The sequence below is a fragment of the Centruroides sculpturatus genome, unplaced genomic scaffold (assembly GCF_000671375.1).
Source record: "Centruroides sculpturatus isolate CEXI.00-Female unplaced genomic scaffold, Cexi_2.0 scaffold724, whole genome shotgun sequence".
Classification (NCBI taxonomy): domain Eukaryota; kingdom Metazoa; phylum Arthropoda; class Arachnida; order Scorpiones; family Buthidae; genus Centruroides; species Centruroides sculpturatus.
In genome coordinates this window covers 420,546-438,099 of record NW_019384937.1, presented here as the reverse complement: position 1 = coordinate 438,099, position 17,554 = coordinate 420,546, and the positions used below count along the sequence as shown (strand labels likewise).

The 17,554-nt window shown below is 35.1% G+C and overlaps 1 protein-coding gene across 1 annotated transcript in view; it reads right to left on the bottom strand.

Moving 5' to 3' along the window:
- Window positions 1–4,242: 4,242 nt before the first annotated feature.
- The window catches only part of LOC111632076 (sushi, von Willebrand factor type A, EGF and pentraxin domain-containing protein 1-like), a 41,985-nt gene continuing 28,673 nt past the window's right edge, over window positions 4,243–17,554 (bottom strand). The window contains exons 2-5 of the mRNA XM_023376429.1: window positions 10,596–10,851; window positions 8,810–8,986; window positions 4,813–4,971; window positions 4,243–4,739 (exon numbers count right to left, since the gene is read on the bottom strand). Of these exons, the coding sequence (XP_023232197.1) occupies window positions 4,498–4,739; window positions 4,813–4,971; window positions 8,810–8,986; window positions 10,596–10,851 (834 nt within the window). The 3' untranslated portion in view covers window positions 4,243–4,497. The remainder of the gene's footprint in view (window positions 4,740–4,812; window positions 4,972–8,809; window positions 8,987–10,595; window positions 10,852–17,554) is intronic.

The window sequence follows — 17,554 nt, the reverse complement described above, 5'->3', positions numbered from 1 at the left end:
TTAAATTTAAAGAGTGTTCGAAAAGCTTTGTGTTCGATTGTAGAATAGTAAAATCCTGAGGATGGCCTATTAGAAATAGGCTGAAAACGTTTGAGTATTAAATTAATAGTAAGCTCAGCAAGTGTTTGGTGTTTGATTATATTTGTAAGTAAACGGCTGAGTTAGTGAGGATAGTTACAAATAATGTTTCTTAGAAGGCAGCGCGGTTTTGATGCAATCTCTACCGAAAAAGTAATTTAAAAAGAGAGATCTGTTTAAATATGGACATGTTTCCAAACTAATAGAAATTTCCTTGGAGAAGAATACAGATCCAAATGTGAATCAAGGAGCGAATCAATTATCATTACTGGAGAAGCTGTTTCCTAAATCAGTGTTTCTAAGAAACCCTACCATGTTGAAATTAAGGTATTTCTTTTTCTTTCAATATTTGCATAGTTATCAATACGAGAATGAATAACATGCATTTACAATTAGAAACAAGTAATGATACAAGGCGATTCCATTTGTGTCATGTAATCAAATTAAAAAATTGAAGTTTTAATTTTGGTTTTTTTGAAGTCATTTTATAATGTATACATATTTAAATAATTTGCTAACAATTTAATCACAATAAATTTATAAAGCAACAAATAATCAAGTACTTTAGTGGAACACATAATATGAGTGTCTACCATGAACCTGACACATTTGAAACTGTTGTAAAAAATCTACTGCTCAGTAAGAATGTAAAGTAATGACATTTTATGATAAAAAAACTCAAAAAGTTTTATTAAAAAAATCAGTGAACCTCTACATGAGCTCCTTTTGTTGTACGTAGAACATCGAGTCTATACTCCATTTCCTGCCAGGTTCTTTCAAGCATCTCGGACGTGACGGCAGCAACAGCATCGTGAATGCACACACGAAGATATTGAAGGTCACGAATTTTTACACCGGTGTAAACCTTGTCTTTGACAAATCCCCAAAAGAAAAAGTCTAAGGGCGTAATATCCGGCGTCGAGGAAGCCACGGTATCGGTCCTCCGCGCCCAATTCAGCAATAGGGAAACTGTGTGTCGAGGAAACGTTGAACATGCAGGCTCCAGTGTAGAGGGGCACCTTCCTGCTGGAAATTAAATCTGCTAAATAGCGGAATTTATTTCAGCATACCACCACACAGATTGCGCACGCTCTTGTGAAGAAGCCATTTTGCGTTTGACTACTGCCATGCCACCTACAGTCACTTTGGCAAGTTTCAAAATTACCTATACAACTTTCACAGTTTCTCCGTCTAATGGAATGCACGACATCTGATTACTGCCTTGCACTTCGATATGGCAGTCAAAACAAATGTGTCAGGTTCATGGTGGACACCATGTATAATGTTTTTAATGCTTTTTTACCAGGGTATTGTTCATTCGGGAACGAATAAAACTTTGTACCTGGCGGTGCAGTAGTATAGGTAACACTACAACTGACTACACAACAGTTATTTTTTGAAGTTTTGTGTGGCAGAAAGCTATGGTTCATTATCACAGGAAGAAAATAAGCACCGCGTTTCGGTACGAATCCAACCCAAAGATACACGTGTCTTCCCGAAGCAATTTTCTTTGCCTGCGTACAGGTGGCGCTCAACTCAGTTCCACTAGCTCTATAAATAAGAAAGTACAAACCCCGGGTATTCATATCTTTACTACAACCTATTTCTTATATCTTCCATTTTCTGATAATTTTCCCTCCTTATTTTTAAGTTAGTACCTAAGGCTAGTTTTATTTTCGGTTTATCAATTATTGTCGCGATCGGCATCTGTGATTAGTGTCTGACGAATTATTGTTCAAGCGGTATCACTGTATGTTCTTGTACAGTACATTATCGTGAAGTTGGAATCCAATACTAAAAACCTGTATCAACACACAAAATAAATTGCTGTATAGTTACACTGTTGTATTTTCATTGTAAAGTAATCCCTTTGTCGGTGTATACACCAAGAAACCTTAAATGCGAAATTAGGGAGTTAACCGACTCGGTTAAGCGGTTACTAGATACACACGAAAAGCCTATCAGAACCCAAAGGAGGACGTGTTTTATATGTGGCGATCTCGCATTGCAAAAGATTGCCCAAAACGACAACAGAGGACGTTAAACTGGTAACGGAGCATGATGAGAGTCAGTGTTAGGCCCCTGATGCTATAATAAAGCAGACTCCGGAAGAAATCATCTCGGAAAAGGGTCTTCCTCTTGTCGAGCGCTACTCTTCGGTAATACGATAAAGTTTCTTCTCGACACTGCGGCTGAAAAATCTTTGTGCAACCTGGCTGCTCTGGAAACAATGCATAATAATGTTCTAGCAAAGATCGAATTAGAGCAGGCCTGACCAACCCAAATTGTTGCGCGGGCCACTTTGATCACGCGTAATATTACGGTGGGCCACAATTTAGGCAAACATGCTTTTAAAAAAGTAAAACAAATAAAAAAATGAATAAGATTTTATTGTTATACCAAGAATTCGTACTCGCACTTGCGCATTATAACAATGACACATGCAAATTTTCATTTATTTAATTGTTTTGGTATACACATACGGGAAACAAAAGTTTTAATAGATATAAAATATCGCTTAACGGCAGTGGCGTACCGTGGATGTCAGCCGCCCGGGGCGGAGGAATATTTCGGCCCCCCCTTATTTAGGTATTTCAATTTAAAAGACCAAAATTCAGTTTTGTCATAGAACATGCAATGAAAAATTCAGTGGTAGTGCAGCGACCTGTTTAAAATAGTTCTATTAGACATTAGTGATGTATATGAACGCGAATGAATCGTACAAGCAAGAAAAAAAATAAAAAGGTCAACAGGTTTCGCAGGATTTCCTCGGATGAAAAAATCACTACTTCACCCGGACGACAAGCCGATTCCCGGACTGTCCGGACAATAGCACTATCGTAGGCGCGATGCAAGTATACACTAGGATGTTTCAAATTTTTACAAGATATAATTATTATTTATTGTGAAATTTTGCCGCCACCTAAATAGTGCCGCCTGGGGCGGACCGCCTCTGCCTCCCCCACGTACGATACGCTACTGTACCTTAGATTTTTCACACAAACCGACAGTAGAATCACAACGGCCTATTAACATGCATCAATATAGAATCCCGGAATGCTATCTTAAAGAGTTTAGGAAGTTAATTTTTTCCTATTTGGAGGCGAACATTATAGAAGAGAGCTCGTCCGAATGGAATTCACCTATACATATTATAGAGAAGGGTTCTGGTGAATTGTGTATGACCCTCGACCTCAGACGCATAAACGAAGTTACCTGCCCACAAGAATTTCCCCTTTCGTGCGTGGATGAAATTCTAAGTAGGTTCCATGGTAGTCAGTATTTTTCCGTCCTCAATCTGAAATCAGGATACTTCCAAATTCCGTTAGACACATTTACGCCTTCTCGACCCCTTGAGGGAAGTACCAAATGTGTCGCTTACCCCAGGGGGTAAAAATAGTGGGTGTTTCTTTCAGTATGTAATGTCAACCCTTTTAGGGCAGTTCATAGGCATAAACTGCTTTGTTTCCAAAACGACATAGTCCTTTTTTCCAGATCTATCGACGAACATTTAGAATTACTTGATAAAGTCCTTAACATATTAAATAAAGCTAATCTAAAACTACATCCAGACAAAAAGCAAACTTATTATGGAAGAGGTGTGTTACCTAGGTCACATCATCATCAGGAACATCATGAGGATAAAACTCCCGGATCCTGAAAATGTCCGCTCCATCCATGATGTCTGTCACCCCAAAATGTCAAAAGTGTACGTAGTTTTTTAGGTATGATTGGGTTTTCTAGAGAGCTTATCCCAAAATTTGCTGAGATAGCTTTTCCTTTAACAGAACTAACAAAAAAACGGAAGAAGTTTATTTGGGACGAGAGCTGCCAAAGAAATTTCAATAAATTTAAGACTATCCTCATGAACCCACTTTGAAACATACAACGTTAAGTCTATGGGGATAAACATGTCAGGTAATCGCACTTCATCTAGCAATTTAGTTTTTTTTTTTTAATCATTAGAACAACTCATTGCCCTATCTCTTATTCTGAATTCCTGCTTTTTTGCTAATTACACATGAATTAAAAGACTTTTTGCATTATTTTTTAACATTAATACAGTAGATTTAAACACTATAAACAGTAAAATAAAATTAATAATCACTTTTGTTATTGAACTAAACTATTTTAATTTTTTAGAATCTGTAATAGAAATGTATGTATTAGTAAAATAATTGCATGAACACATTGATCATATTTTAATTGAATAAAACTGTCAATTTCAATGGGTTCCTGCTAGTTATATTTTAATTACTGTTAAATATTGGATAAAAATGAAAAAGTTGTGTTAACATAAAGCAAGGGAATTAACAGAAAATAAATTCACACTTTAGAAATCAACTCCAGCAATGGATGTAAGGTGTGTGAATAAATTTCCTGACATTCCCTTCAGTTTCTGTATTTTGTTACAAACAATTAATTTTTCAATATAACAATATTAAATTTGTAATACAAAATACCATAATTAAAACACATACTTTCACAAGTAGCATCTTCTCCGGTCCAACTACCATTTTCTGCACAAAGCCGAATACTGCTACCAACCAGTTTATAACCTGGTTCACACCTAATGCCACAGGCAGCATTAAAAACATTATTACAGTAGTCATTTACAAAGAAACCATGTTTCGGAGGCTTTAAATGGGGACATTTCAAAACTAAAATAGAAATGATAAATCATTTAGTTTATAAACAATCTTAAGATTTTACATTTTTATAAATTTTACACACCTACACATTGTTTATTCACTTCTTGATAACCACTTTTGCATTTGCAATCAATGGGACTAGTACTTCCTGGTTCAGAATAATGATTTACATCAGGACATGGCAGACATGAGGATAAATCTCCAGGACCACTGTTATTCCAATAAGTTGCTGGCGGACAAGCTTTAAAACATATTAAAATTTCTTAAACAAACAAACACATTAGAAAATCATAAATTTAATTATGGCCACTTAATTATATTTTGATTCTCCACTTCCACTTGGTCTCTTTTTTAAATAACATACTGTATATTTATAATAAAAGATTTACTTTAAATACAAAAAATTGATAAAAAGTGGCATCACTCACTACAGATATATTCCTAAAGTAAAACTTTCCCAGAATTTTATGTTAGGAGTATTGATAGGACTGACATTAACTCAATTTGTACCTAATGTCCGTCCTATCCTCTTTATTATTAACAAGGTAAAATATTTATAACAGTTGTTTTTATCACAGAAGATTATTTTATATTTGATTTGGTATTGACAGGACCATTATGAATAATTTTCATGCCTGGGGCAAGCCCAAGAACAGTGCCAATGAACTTATATTTCTATAAACATTAATGCCTTTTTGATATCCCCTCCAATTTGGCTGCAAGATAGTTGCCTCTGCCTCATCTATTGCCATGACCCTGGGTATCGAATAAATGTTTTATGAGTGATATTCTGGTATAGTATTCTTAATATCTCACTCTCTGATAAAATACTCAATATATTCAAATATAAAAACTTCACAATGTTGGGAGCCTAAATCACATTAGCAAGTTTGAATCTGTAGAACACTCAACATGGATTGAATCCTAGGTAATCAATAGTGAATGGTTATTTTGTATTAGAAATTAAGAATGATTGCTAGTTGTCCAGCAAGCAACCAGCTGTAAACTTCTGGTTGTCATGTAATGTTTTTTTCTATGGGAAAATCCTTTTCCAAAAATTCTCGAAAATGGAAGCAGACAGAACGAATCTTTGCGTTAGAATCCTATTTAATTTGTCTATTAACGTATGGTTTAGAATTTTGAAAATCGAATTCGCTAATTTTCTGGAAATTTTTAAAGGCAGAAAATTTGTAGAAAACTAACGAATTTGACTTTCAAAATTCTGAATCCGTACGTTAATAGAAGAATTAAATGGTATTCTAGCGCAAAATATTATTTGGTTTTATCTACTTCCATTTTCAAGAATTTTTTGGACAGGTCAATGACATATAACTACTAGACCCCACAGCCGGAAGATTGAGCGGTCAAGGTGGTAGACTACTGTTCTGGGGAACCCGGGATCGAATCTGGACGGGTCGAGAAATTTTTCGGGAGGCGTCCGGATATGTCGGGTGCCTCCCTTCACCACACGGCCGCCCTATCGGGGCCGGGCCCAATCCATAATGGACTTGATAAAAGAGGCCCTCTTAGTGCCCACAGGGCATTACGAGTTAAAGAAAAAAAACCCGAATCAGTTAAAAGTTAACGTAGAAACTAGTGCCACCGTCTGAAACCAAAAAAAGTAGGCGCTGCCATGACAGTCTAAGGCAAAATGTGCATATGCTGAGCGCATTGTTGCATGCTGACTTAAGGTAGCTATTTCTGGTATAATTGCTATTTATTTAGATTATGGGAATTGTCACTGGAGGATAACAGGAATGCTACCGAGTTGCCGTGCAGTTAAGTACGGCAAGGTATAAAAAAAGATCCGGTATCACGTTTCAACGGTAATACCCCGTTCGCACCGAGCATTTTGATCTAGATTGTGACTGAGGTCGGCGACTACGCCGTGGTGCGACCTCTCTCAACCGTTTCAATCTTAACTGAAACGATGTTCAATCGCGATCGACTCAAGAGAGTTCTTGAAACTAGATCCAGTCATAAGAGAGATCCTACAATTCCACGCGCGTGAGAAAATACAAGATGGCTGCAGAACACGTGTTGGGCTATCAACAGAGAAATAAAAAAGACGATGACATCTGTCTCTCCAGATGTCTGTTTAGTATATGGCTTCTGTAGGTATATGGCAAGAAAAAGTATTTATTTCTAACCAAAACTTCCATTTTGTTTGTTGGTGTTCATGACTTATCGCGTAGTTATGTCAGTTTTATAATCGCGTGTAATAGCCAAGTTCTTCTCAAGTGGACTGCCTGTGCGAACCGCTCAACGTTTGTCTGGCGATAGTTACAATCCAGATTGTTAACAAATGAGATCGAAGTGAGTCGTGGATTGTGTGCGAACGTAGTATAAGTCTAGTTGCTCTGATACTATATCGTCAGTAGGTGATCAAAATTTCATATAAACTCCTCCCGAGAAATTTTTCGGGAAAAACATTTAACTTCTTCAGAACTCTGGTATTACCCTATGTTGGTTATTTATTTATGTACTGAACTCGAGACCTACAAGAGTTTTACAGATCACGGGAAACATGTTTCATTATCCACTAATGATGTAATTGAAATTTGAGTAAATATTGGCGTTACAAAGTTTTGATCACCGACCGATAATATGGCATCCTTTTGTGTACGTAAAACGATCGCACAATGGATATTTTGTTGACAGGTTTCGTAAAAACAAGCAATACTTCGGTCGGTGGTTGACAGTGATATGCCGTGACAAATGGAAAGTAAGCAATAGTAGTGTTCTTTGCAGTCGGTACTTTGAACCTAACTATTCTAAACACGGAACGGGGTACACCTATTTGCAAGAAACATCGGTTCCTACAAAGTTTGATTTTCCTTAGCATCTACAGAGATAGCCAGTAGTGCCACGAAGACCACTAAGGCAAACATCTTTGGCTAACATAGATGACGATATCTATGACAAGCGAAATGTGCAGCAACGAGTTGAAGCTCAAATTTCTCACTCACCATATCAGACAATCAGGCTCATCATGGTGTTTCTATAAGACCAAACTTGTTCATTTTAAAGGTTAATAAATTACGTTTATTGATGGGTTACTGCATTTGAAATATTCATATGGGGCTGTCCTTAAATTACCTCCGCATTTTTCTTGAAATTTTTACTCTCCCTCCCTTCTTGTCCCAGTTTTTTCAAGTTTCGGTATCCCCTCCCGTCTTCGGATGTCTAACAAAACTCGATCCCCCTTAAAAACTTTATCACATTATGAATGATAGATACCATAAGTACAAACGAAACAATAAATTTTGAAATAAATTAATAAAATGCATAAACTATAATTTTAATGAAATATGCGGACGTCCACTGAAGCCCCTCCCCTCTCTCTCTTCCAGTGTGGAAGTCATTTATGGACATCCCCTATGAACGGCTGTATATTGTCCAGTGCAGGCACTCCTCCATTTACAAGACTTCAGGAACCAATCATGTTCGTAAGTCGAGGCGCGCCTTATATCTTGTATTTTGTATTCCTTAATTTGGCGAAATTGTCCAGCCGATATGAAGATGTGAATGATAATTTACTATTAAAGATTAGTTTAATAATTTTCAGATATTTTGAATATTTCATTTATTATTTATCGGTTCTGCATATAACAGTCATGAAAATTGTGTATTTATGTGATGAACAGTCGTATCTGTATTAGGTATTTCTTGCAAGTGCGCAGCTTTCTGCCTTCAAGTGTCATGGCAGAAGCACATTCAATTCGCTTCAAAGATGGCGGAGCGGTTCGAGGTCTAGTAGTTATATATCGTTGGGACAGGTGCCGTATAATAGCTATGTATACCCGTGAAAAAGGACAGCTAATTAACGAATTAAAGAATCGATTTAATTTAATCAGGTGTCAGGCACCCGTTAATCATTAATGAAAAACTGATATTTAATGAGATTCGGAAAGGATATAACGCCGTACATATGGTTAAAAAAATTCGTAATGTGCATGGGGAAGATTTTCCTAAACTTCAAACGTGTCAAATATGGTTTAAAAAGTTTTACTGAGAATTAATTTTTAATCCTCAACATTATAATGTAAGCATTATGAAACAATTAAATGATTACTCACGATGGCAATCTCCATTTAATCCATTCCCAAAATATCCTTTTCGACAAAGGCAAGCATAATATCCCGTATGAGTTCCACATGTACACTGAGCATCTTTATCACAACAATCACCTCCTTCTGGACACAATCTCGAACAAGCCGAAGAATCTTGTGGCAAATAATTTCCAATGTGCAAATCTAAAAGATTAAACAATTTCAATTACTTTAAAATTAGAGCAACGATTAAGATCGACAATATTTGAAGAGTAAAAAAGTTAAGCACACGTCGATATGATACTTGAATTTTGAGACGTATTGAAATACAGTACTGTATTAGAATAAAAAAGCAATAGTTTTGGATTATTTTCCAATGTTGATAGTCTTTTAGATAAAATTAATTAAGAAAGAAGTGCGTATTAATATAAATAATTTGGGAGGTATTAATATAAATAATTTGGGTGTACAAGAAAACTATACAAGAGCGAATTTCAAAATCAAAGTTATTAAATTCATACATCATTAATATTCTCATGGTCATCCGTAGAGGGAAAAAATGGGGCACTTGCCTTCCCCTGCGATTGAGTAAAAAATTCCACAAATTATAAACATAAAAGTGATTGAAATGTATACTTACACCCTCGACCAAGAAACGCTTTGTCGGTCTTAAAAAGAACCCCCAAAATTAAATTCAGTAGAGCATCGATTATCCGACTCAATTGGGGATTGTGGTTGGTCGGATAACTGAAAAATCGGATAACCGAAAAAAATGAAAAAAATACATTATTAGTATAGTATATTAGTATATCCCATGTAATTAGTATATTAGTATATCGCTATTAACCAACTTGCATTGAATTTTCATCGATGTTAAGCCTAACAATTTCTTTTTAAAATAATAATCGTCGCTATCGTATCGTTAAAAATTATTTTATTGCTCACAAAACAAACAACCACTCATAATTAGAAAATTAAGTCTCGTTTCTTCTTTCTTTTCTTCTTTTTAGATGTTGATATGGAGATTTTAGCTCTTATAGGCTCTTTCTCCGACTAGACATATGGTTATGATCGCTATGCGACGGAAGAGCCAGCCGTATCCGAACGGCCTATACGCGCGCGCGGGAAATAATGCCTTCCGGGAAGACTTTTATGGGGAACTGGCCTCCTATTCAGTCGTTATTGGCAAGGAGAAAACCCGGAAAACTCCAAGCAGCCAGCCTGTCCGATCGCGGCGCGAACCCACGACCGAACTTCCCAGTGTTTAGGGTCTGGTCACCGCTATGAGCGGCAACGGAGACCACTCGCCCACTGGTGGGTCCCAGTGTTTAGGGTCTGGTCACCGCTATGAGCGGCAACGAAGACCACTCGCCCATTTAAGTCTCGTTTAAATTCTGGCCGCCCTTTAATGGTCGAGCCGTGTTGCCAGCTAAAACACGCAAAAATTTAACAAAAATAATATTAAAGTAGCCAAGACATAGCCAAATATTGTAGTGCCATATCACTAGCGGACATTTGAAATTTACCAACTAGAACGGTCGGTTAACCGATGTGACGGTTAATCGGAGGTCGGATAATCGATGCTCTACTGTAATTAATTTAAATAGAAATTTATTAATGTAATTATTTGTTTCAAAGCTTTGCCCTCTGAAAAAATATCTGCGGACGCTCATGCTAATACTGTATTTAAAATTAAATTCAGTAATGTTCACTTATGAATAAATTATAGTTTTCGAACTTTTAAAAAATAATAAAAAGTTAAGTGATTTGCATAAAAAATCTATAGTAATGCTATTATTGTGTTTTCTCCTACCTTCGTGCAATGCTCTTCTTGCTAAAGCTTCAAATTCTTCGAAGCTGTCCAGAATGTAGCTGTGTTCTTCGGGTGGATCAGACGCCATGTCATATAACTCTCGAACATTTCCGTTCTGAATTCCAAATGTAAATATACGAACACCTTCATCACGTAGCGTTTTAGCAGCCGGCCTAGGATCTCCTCCATTCGAATATCCATCTGTTATGAGGAATACAGCTTTGGTTGCAGTTTTACGAGCATGTTCCAGTACTTCCTGAAAGATTAAAAAAAAAAAAACATTAGTACATAGTACAGTAAATAAGATAGGGAAGTCCAAACTTGGCAGTCCATAATGGGCTCACCTATCTTATAAACAAGTATAATAAATAAAAAGTAATTAAAATAAGAAAATGTCATAGCACAAGAAGTAATAGTTGCATATGAAAATTGTTCATTTTAATGAAATTTCATGGAAAGTATAAATTCATAATGAATTCCAAAGTAAGTTAACAAGGTCAAATTCCTAATAAACCCAAATGACGTATTAACATGTTAAGCTGCTTCTAGCAAACAGATGATACAGTACTGCATTATTAGTCACTAGTCATGGGTTGCAGTGTGGAAGTTTCATTGTTATTCGTAAAACAGGCGGTTGTCTACATGTATTCAAAGAACATGAAAGTAAATCTTGGTAGGCTATTGTAAAAACTATCTATCTATATAATGTCTAATATATTTAGGAAGGGTAATAAAATATCAAGGCTGTGAATGATATTAAGGGAAAGAGTAGTCGTGTAGGCTACTGTACATATAAAGGAAAGGGGATATACTATATTCGTTAGAGCTAAGATATATTATTGTTACTTAAGGCACTATGGGTGTTCTAATAAGGCCCACTACAATAATGATGGACTTTAGTGAAAATTAAGAATGAGTTCATAATGAGTGCATTAGTTATTAGCCTGAGAATGTGAATGTATTTATTTTTCCGAAATGCGACCAAAGTTACGCAATTGCAGTTACGCAAATAAAGCAGGCAATTGAAGTCATTGAACTTCAATTGCCTGCCTTATTTGGACTGTGGTCCCTAAAAAAGGCCCATTATTCGAGGCATTTAAAAGAAATAATGCTTTCAGGCATTTGCTGAGTGATAACACTAATCACTGCTATGTACAGTGCTGTACATTATATATTTTGCTTACACGTAGTTCAATAAATATCTGTTTCAATCATTGTTGTTACGCCGCCTTATTTTTCCTTGCACTTTTAAATGTGTTAAATGAATCTTATTTGGGCAATGTACCTTATATATATTCAGAAATTGCTCTGGAAAATTTTTAAAATAACCATTCGCCAGTTCTTTTTTCGCCACTTCAAATTATTTATCGCCACCAATTTTATATACTATTGATAATTAATGCAAGCACGTAGCCTTATCAGTTTGAAGTCTGGAAAGCAAAATTAACATGTTAAACTGTCGCTTAAAAACAGGAATTATTTTTTGAATAATTTTTAATGAATAATACTGAATAACACATTTGATCTCAACTCTTAAACAGTATTTCAGAGGTCTGTCATGTCAAAATTTTTATGCTTTAGTCCAGCGGTTACCAACATTTCTGACCTCACGGACCACTAAATTCACAATTTTGAATTCCGCGGATCACTATCATAATTTTTTTAAACGATACAAACAACTATAGAATAACAATCATTGAAGCTGCATTTTCATCTTATTAATATGAAACTCACTTATTTATAACAAATTCGTGTAAAGTTTCTTGCTACTTGTTAGAAATAAGCTTTTGGATTTTTGGCTCTTTTCCACGAAGGACGATAATCGCACTCACATTACTTATTGTTGATTATTTAGTGCTTTATTGACATTATTAAAATTTTTATCGACGAGAATTATTTTTATAAATTTTTCAATCTGTCATCAAGATTTGTGATTCGTAACTTCATGATTTACTGATTCATAAGTTTCTTTGCTAATTTTTGCATTAAACGAAAGTAAATCTATTGTCAAATATCTTAAAGATGTTGCTAACTTTAAAAAATGCCCAATAACTATAGTAAATTTTGCTCTTGAATATATAAATATGGATTTGATTTTGTCTTCATGCTAACTTTAAACTGATTATAAAAATAAACGAGTTAAATTAGGCCTGCATAATAAATTAACTGGATGAAGGGTTTTAAAAATGATTTAATTGTATTTTATTTAGGCACTCGTCGAAGATCCACAATAAGATCCAATATAAAATTAGTTAAAAAGTCAATAAGAATTATGGAAAATATCTGTCTTCTTCATCGCAAAATAAATGCACGAACAGTTATTTCTAAACAGTTTTATGAGTAATTTCGTAATTTGTAATACTATTTGCGTCTAAAAAAGTAATTTCTTACTTGAATGCATCTCTTTATCAAATAGTCTGAAAGTAAAATAATTATAAATTGAATGGAGAAACAACGTAATGATTTTATACCCTACTTTATCCCTACTTTACGATAAAAAATACGTAATATGAGCCATCCTATACCCGTTAACATGTTGAGACTAACTTCGTGAAAATATAATTTGAACTATTTAGCACAATACAGAGACGACTTTAAAAATTTTAAGTCATAAAAGCGGAGTTTACTGTCTTTGCACCATACCACGAGTGAATTCATTATCATAGTAAATAAAAAATGTAATTTGTGACATTAATATTACAATGCATTTAAATTAAAAAAAAACAGAATTTAAAAAATAAATGACCTACTACAACTGAATTTAACAGAGATAAGGATATTAAACTTTTAAACATTAATCTATAAAAACGAATAGGTGTAATAACCTCCAAGAGGATAAAGGTAAAAAAGAAGAAAAGAGGCAGATGATGTTTTTTGATGGAATAAGATAATGCAACAGTTTATGCATGATCTGCTAAGGGAGGACTTTGTAAAACTGGCCCCTATTTAGGCGTTAGACACGCGAAGAAAACCCAGAAAACACCACAATACCACTGAGTATTAGTGTTTAGTGGTTTTATTCACTCCGGCTTTGGTGGATCCTTTAAAAAAATGACAAAGAATAAGATGAAGAAGCTAAAAATGATGACGGAAAAGAAGATGAAGATGAGAATGAGATGACGAAGATAATGCAGAAATACAAAATACGAATTGACATTCTAAGTGATCGAGATGAAGATTTCTCGTGAATTTTTTATACACACTACAAAAATAAATAAAATTTTATCTTCATGCTATAAAATTAATGATGGGTGTTTTATTAAAGCTACTGATCAAACAAACACTTGTTCCTCTCTTTCCCCCCTACAGACGAAAATTAAATTTAATACATTAATTTGGCTATGAAACCGAATCTGTAAGAAAACGTAGGAGGAAATGGAAAGTCAAATTAAAACGATGATCTTATCATAATATCACTTTCATTTAGGGAAATCTAATACGACCTCTACATTAATTTAAATATCTCAATTGACGTCATAATTTCACAATAGTTCATTTACGTCCCGAAAGTATTTAATTGCTAACATATGCCAATAAAAGGGAATTTTAAAAATGCTCATGAGTTCGATTATCGCGAAAAAAATAAAATTAGAAATCTTTGATCTTGCTGATCGTTTTTAATACCGCATATACGTAGATTAATGTAATGTTCATCTTACATTTTAATATGACACATTCTATTTAAAATTTTTTAAATATATTATATCTTAATATTTATATCTATATCTATATCTATATCTATATTATATATATAAAAATGGACATGTATGTCTCTATATCTCACTTTTTCGCCAAAACTACACATCGCACGTGAATGGTGTTTGTATGTGGTGGTAGCCCCAAGTCTCCATTCGTGCATAGGGGTGGTTGCGTCTCGATAGCTATAAGGGTGCGGGAGATATGAGGCTGAAAGTGGTTGAAAGTGGCTTTCTATTTCGAATGTTTTGTTCGAATTTGTTCGAATTAAATTCGAACATAAAATTCGAATATTGGTTCGATTATAGAACGATTGTAAACGTTCCAGAAACGTTGAAAATAGTTCGTTTGACTAAACGTAAAAATTCTCTAATTAGTCTGGAAACGGGGGACCTAATTCTTGCATTCTGTGAAAACGGGTAAGATTAGCTATAATGTAATTATCTTAATCTTCACTATCGTTACTTTTTGCCCAGCGAAGCGGGTCCTTGCAGCTAGATTCTAGATTACTTAGAAAAACAGTCTTTTATATATATAAAAAACTATACTATTACATACAAATAAAAACCCAGCGAAGCGGGATCTTGCAGCTAGTTATTTATATTTACGATTAGCATAAGAAATAAAATTAAGTTTCAGTCGAATGCGGAACTATTCGTTGCCACGACGATTTCTTAGCAGACGACAATTTTCCTCGTTGTCATGACAACGAGAAACATCGTCTGTTTTTTTTTCAGTTTTTACGGAAAAGCTTTATGAAATCGTTTATAGTTTATCGAGTGTCTGAACCACTTTAATTATTAAATTCGATTGCAAAACAACGGCGAAGGTAAGTATTTAATGACTATTATACTGATTTGCTACAATTAATGCATGCAAACTTATTTTTCAAACTAGTTTCGTCCTTATGATAAAAGTTAGGCCTAAGCACAGATCTCTTATAAACTCTTGTGCAGTACTTCATCAAATCGGTACATCAACTACAGATTTCACGAATTAGGAAGATTTTGAATTGACTATTTTGTGAAATTTCCATTTTATATTTTCCAATAAGACATCGAATTTTGTCAGTGGAGCATTATAGCTTCATGGGCAACCAGGCAAATTTATATCAGTGGGCCTCATGTACTGTGTTGACTTCAGACATTTTTCTTCGGCGGAATTTTTGGGAGGAAATATTCTGTTGTAAAAGATTGGTTTGGAGGCCCCCTGTTGACGGAGGTTCCAGGCAATTGCCCTTTTTTCTATAGGATAACGCGCCACTGACTTTCGAGTTATGGCTTAGAAAACGTTAGGGAAAGAATTATGTTAGTATAGCTATTGTCTTCTTGCTTGAAGGTTAATTAATGATATTTTATACTTCCTAATGATGTTTATTACGTACTCTATACATGTTACATTAAATCCCCGATTAAGATAGCCGGCTACATACGTACCGGTACACAGCGGCGGCCTTATCCATTGCGAGGCTCTGGGCGGCAGATCTTTGCGAGGCCCTTGTCCTTTGTGCAAAGTATGTGAATTGAAATAGTAGACACTTATTAATATTAATATATACTGTACTATAAATTAAATTTATTTTATTGTTATAACTAATAGCCCAGGATAAAATAAAAAGTTTTAAATGTCAACTTTTTTCTACTTGGTTGTTGCGCGAGGCCCCTCCAAGAGCGAGGCCCCGGGCGATTGCCCTGCTCGCCACCCCCTAAGGCCGCCACTGCCGGTATACCTGAACGTGTGGATGAAAGAAAAAATGTCATGTCATCCACATGTTCAGGTATACCGGGCAGGCGCATGTATTCAGGTATACCGGTACAGTATATGTGTAGCCGGCTTCAAGCATAGGCCTATATAATAGAAAAGTAAGTAGGGTATTCACAACAGAAATTTCAAAATAACAGTACACGAAAACGAAACAAAATAAAAGCTTTCCGAATTACTTAAGTTGATAAATTTACTTCACTTGAGGCAATTGCCAATTTCGTGAATTTGGCAAATTCCTGGAATCGGTACATCAACTGCCTATTTCATTAAATGAATAACATTCTAGAATTCTGAGTAAAGTATACATTAATTACAATAAATCGTACTGTACATATTAGAAATGAAATGATAATGAATATGATTAATATACAATAATTATGTTTGATACGACAAATTTGTGTAAATTTTATATGAAAAGAAAAATTTATTCTGAAAATGAAAAGAAATGCAATTTTATATATACTTCGATTAACCGAGCTTCCGTATTATCTAGTGGCATAGCGAACATAACTGGAGCCCGGGACACCACACTTTGGGTACGTTCGTAAAGTCGAACGAGTTAAACGAGAATGACGTCATCGTTATTCTTATTTCGTTAGACTTTTCGAACGATTCGTTTAGAACTAAATGGCTGTTTCTAAAATCGAAGATACAAATGTTGCTAATGCAGCCTTATCCGAAATATTTTTCTTAGATTGCTTCGGGTGGACAGTTACTCCAATCATTTCATCTTTTAATTCACAATTTAAACACTCGAGTAGATTTAGAAACATCGATATCGTCGGGCGCCATTTTCTTAACGAAGTAAACCAACTCTTTCCTTCGTGAACTTCGTTAGAGTTTTGTTCGAAACGTCATCACCGCAGAGCATGCGCACTGAGCAAGACTACTACTTTTCGAACGATTCGTTACTAACGCGTTTAACTCGTTCGACTTAACGAACGTACCCTTTATTGACGTCCCCCTGCCCCCTCCAGAAACAAATCTTGTTTGTCTTGGAGACCATTTGGCGCCCTCTGAGAGTGACGCCCGGCGCATGATAGAACCCCTTGCTCCCCCCTCGCTACGCTAGTGGTATTATCCGAGGCGAACCTGTAAAGGGAATATAATACTGTACTGTACTTTTAAACAGTAATTTAAAAAGAAAGTTTAAAACGATAACATGTATTACAAAATAATTTGTTACATTTTAACATTTAACTTCAATGTGAAACAATCATTCATATTAGAAAGTAACTACTATACAATAATAGTTACTTTCCCAGCATAATAGTCCCAGCATAATAGTCTTCCCTAGAGAAGACTATTATGCTGGGAAAAGTGGAAGGTAGAAGGAAGAGGGGAAGGCAACGGATAAGATGGATAGAAGAAATAGAAAAAGTCACAAAAATGAAGCTGGAGGAGCTACGAGAGACAACAAGGGAAAGATCAAGATGGAGAAGACTTGTCCATGAAGTCACCAGGAGTCGACGACGACTCGATGGAACTTAACAACAAAA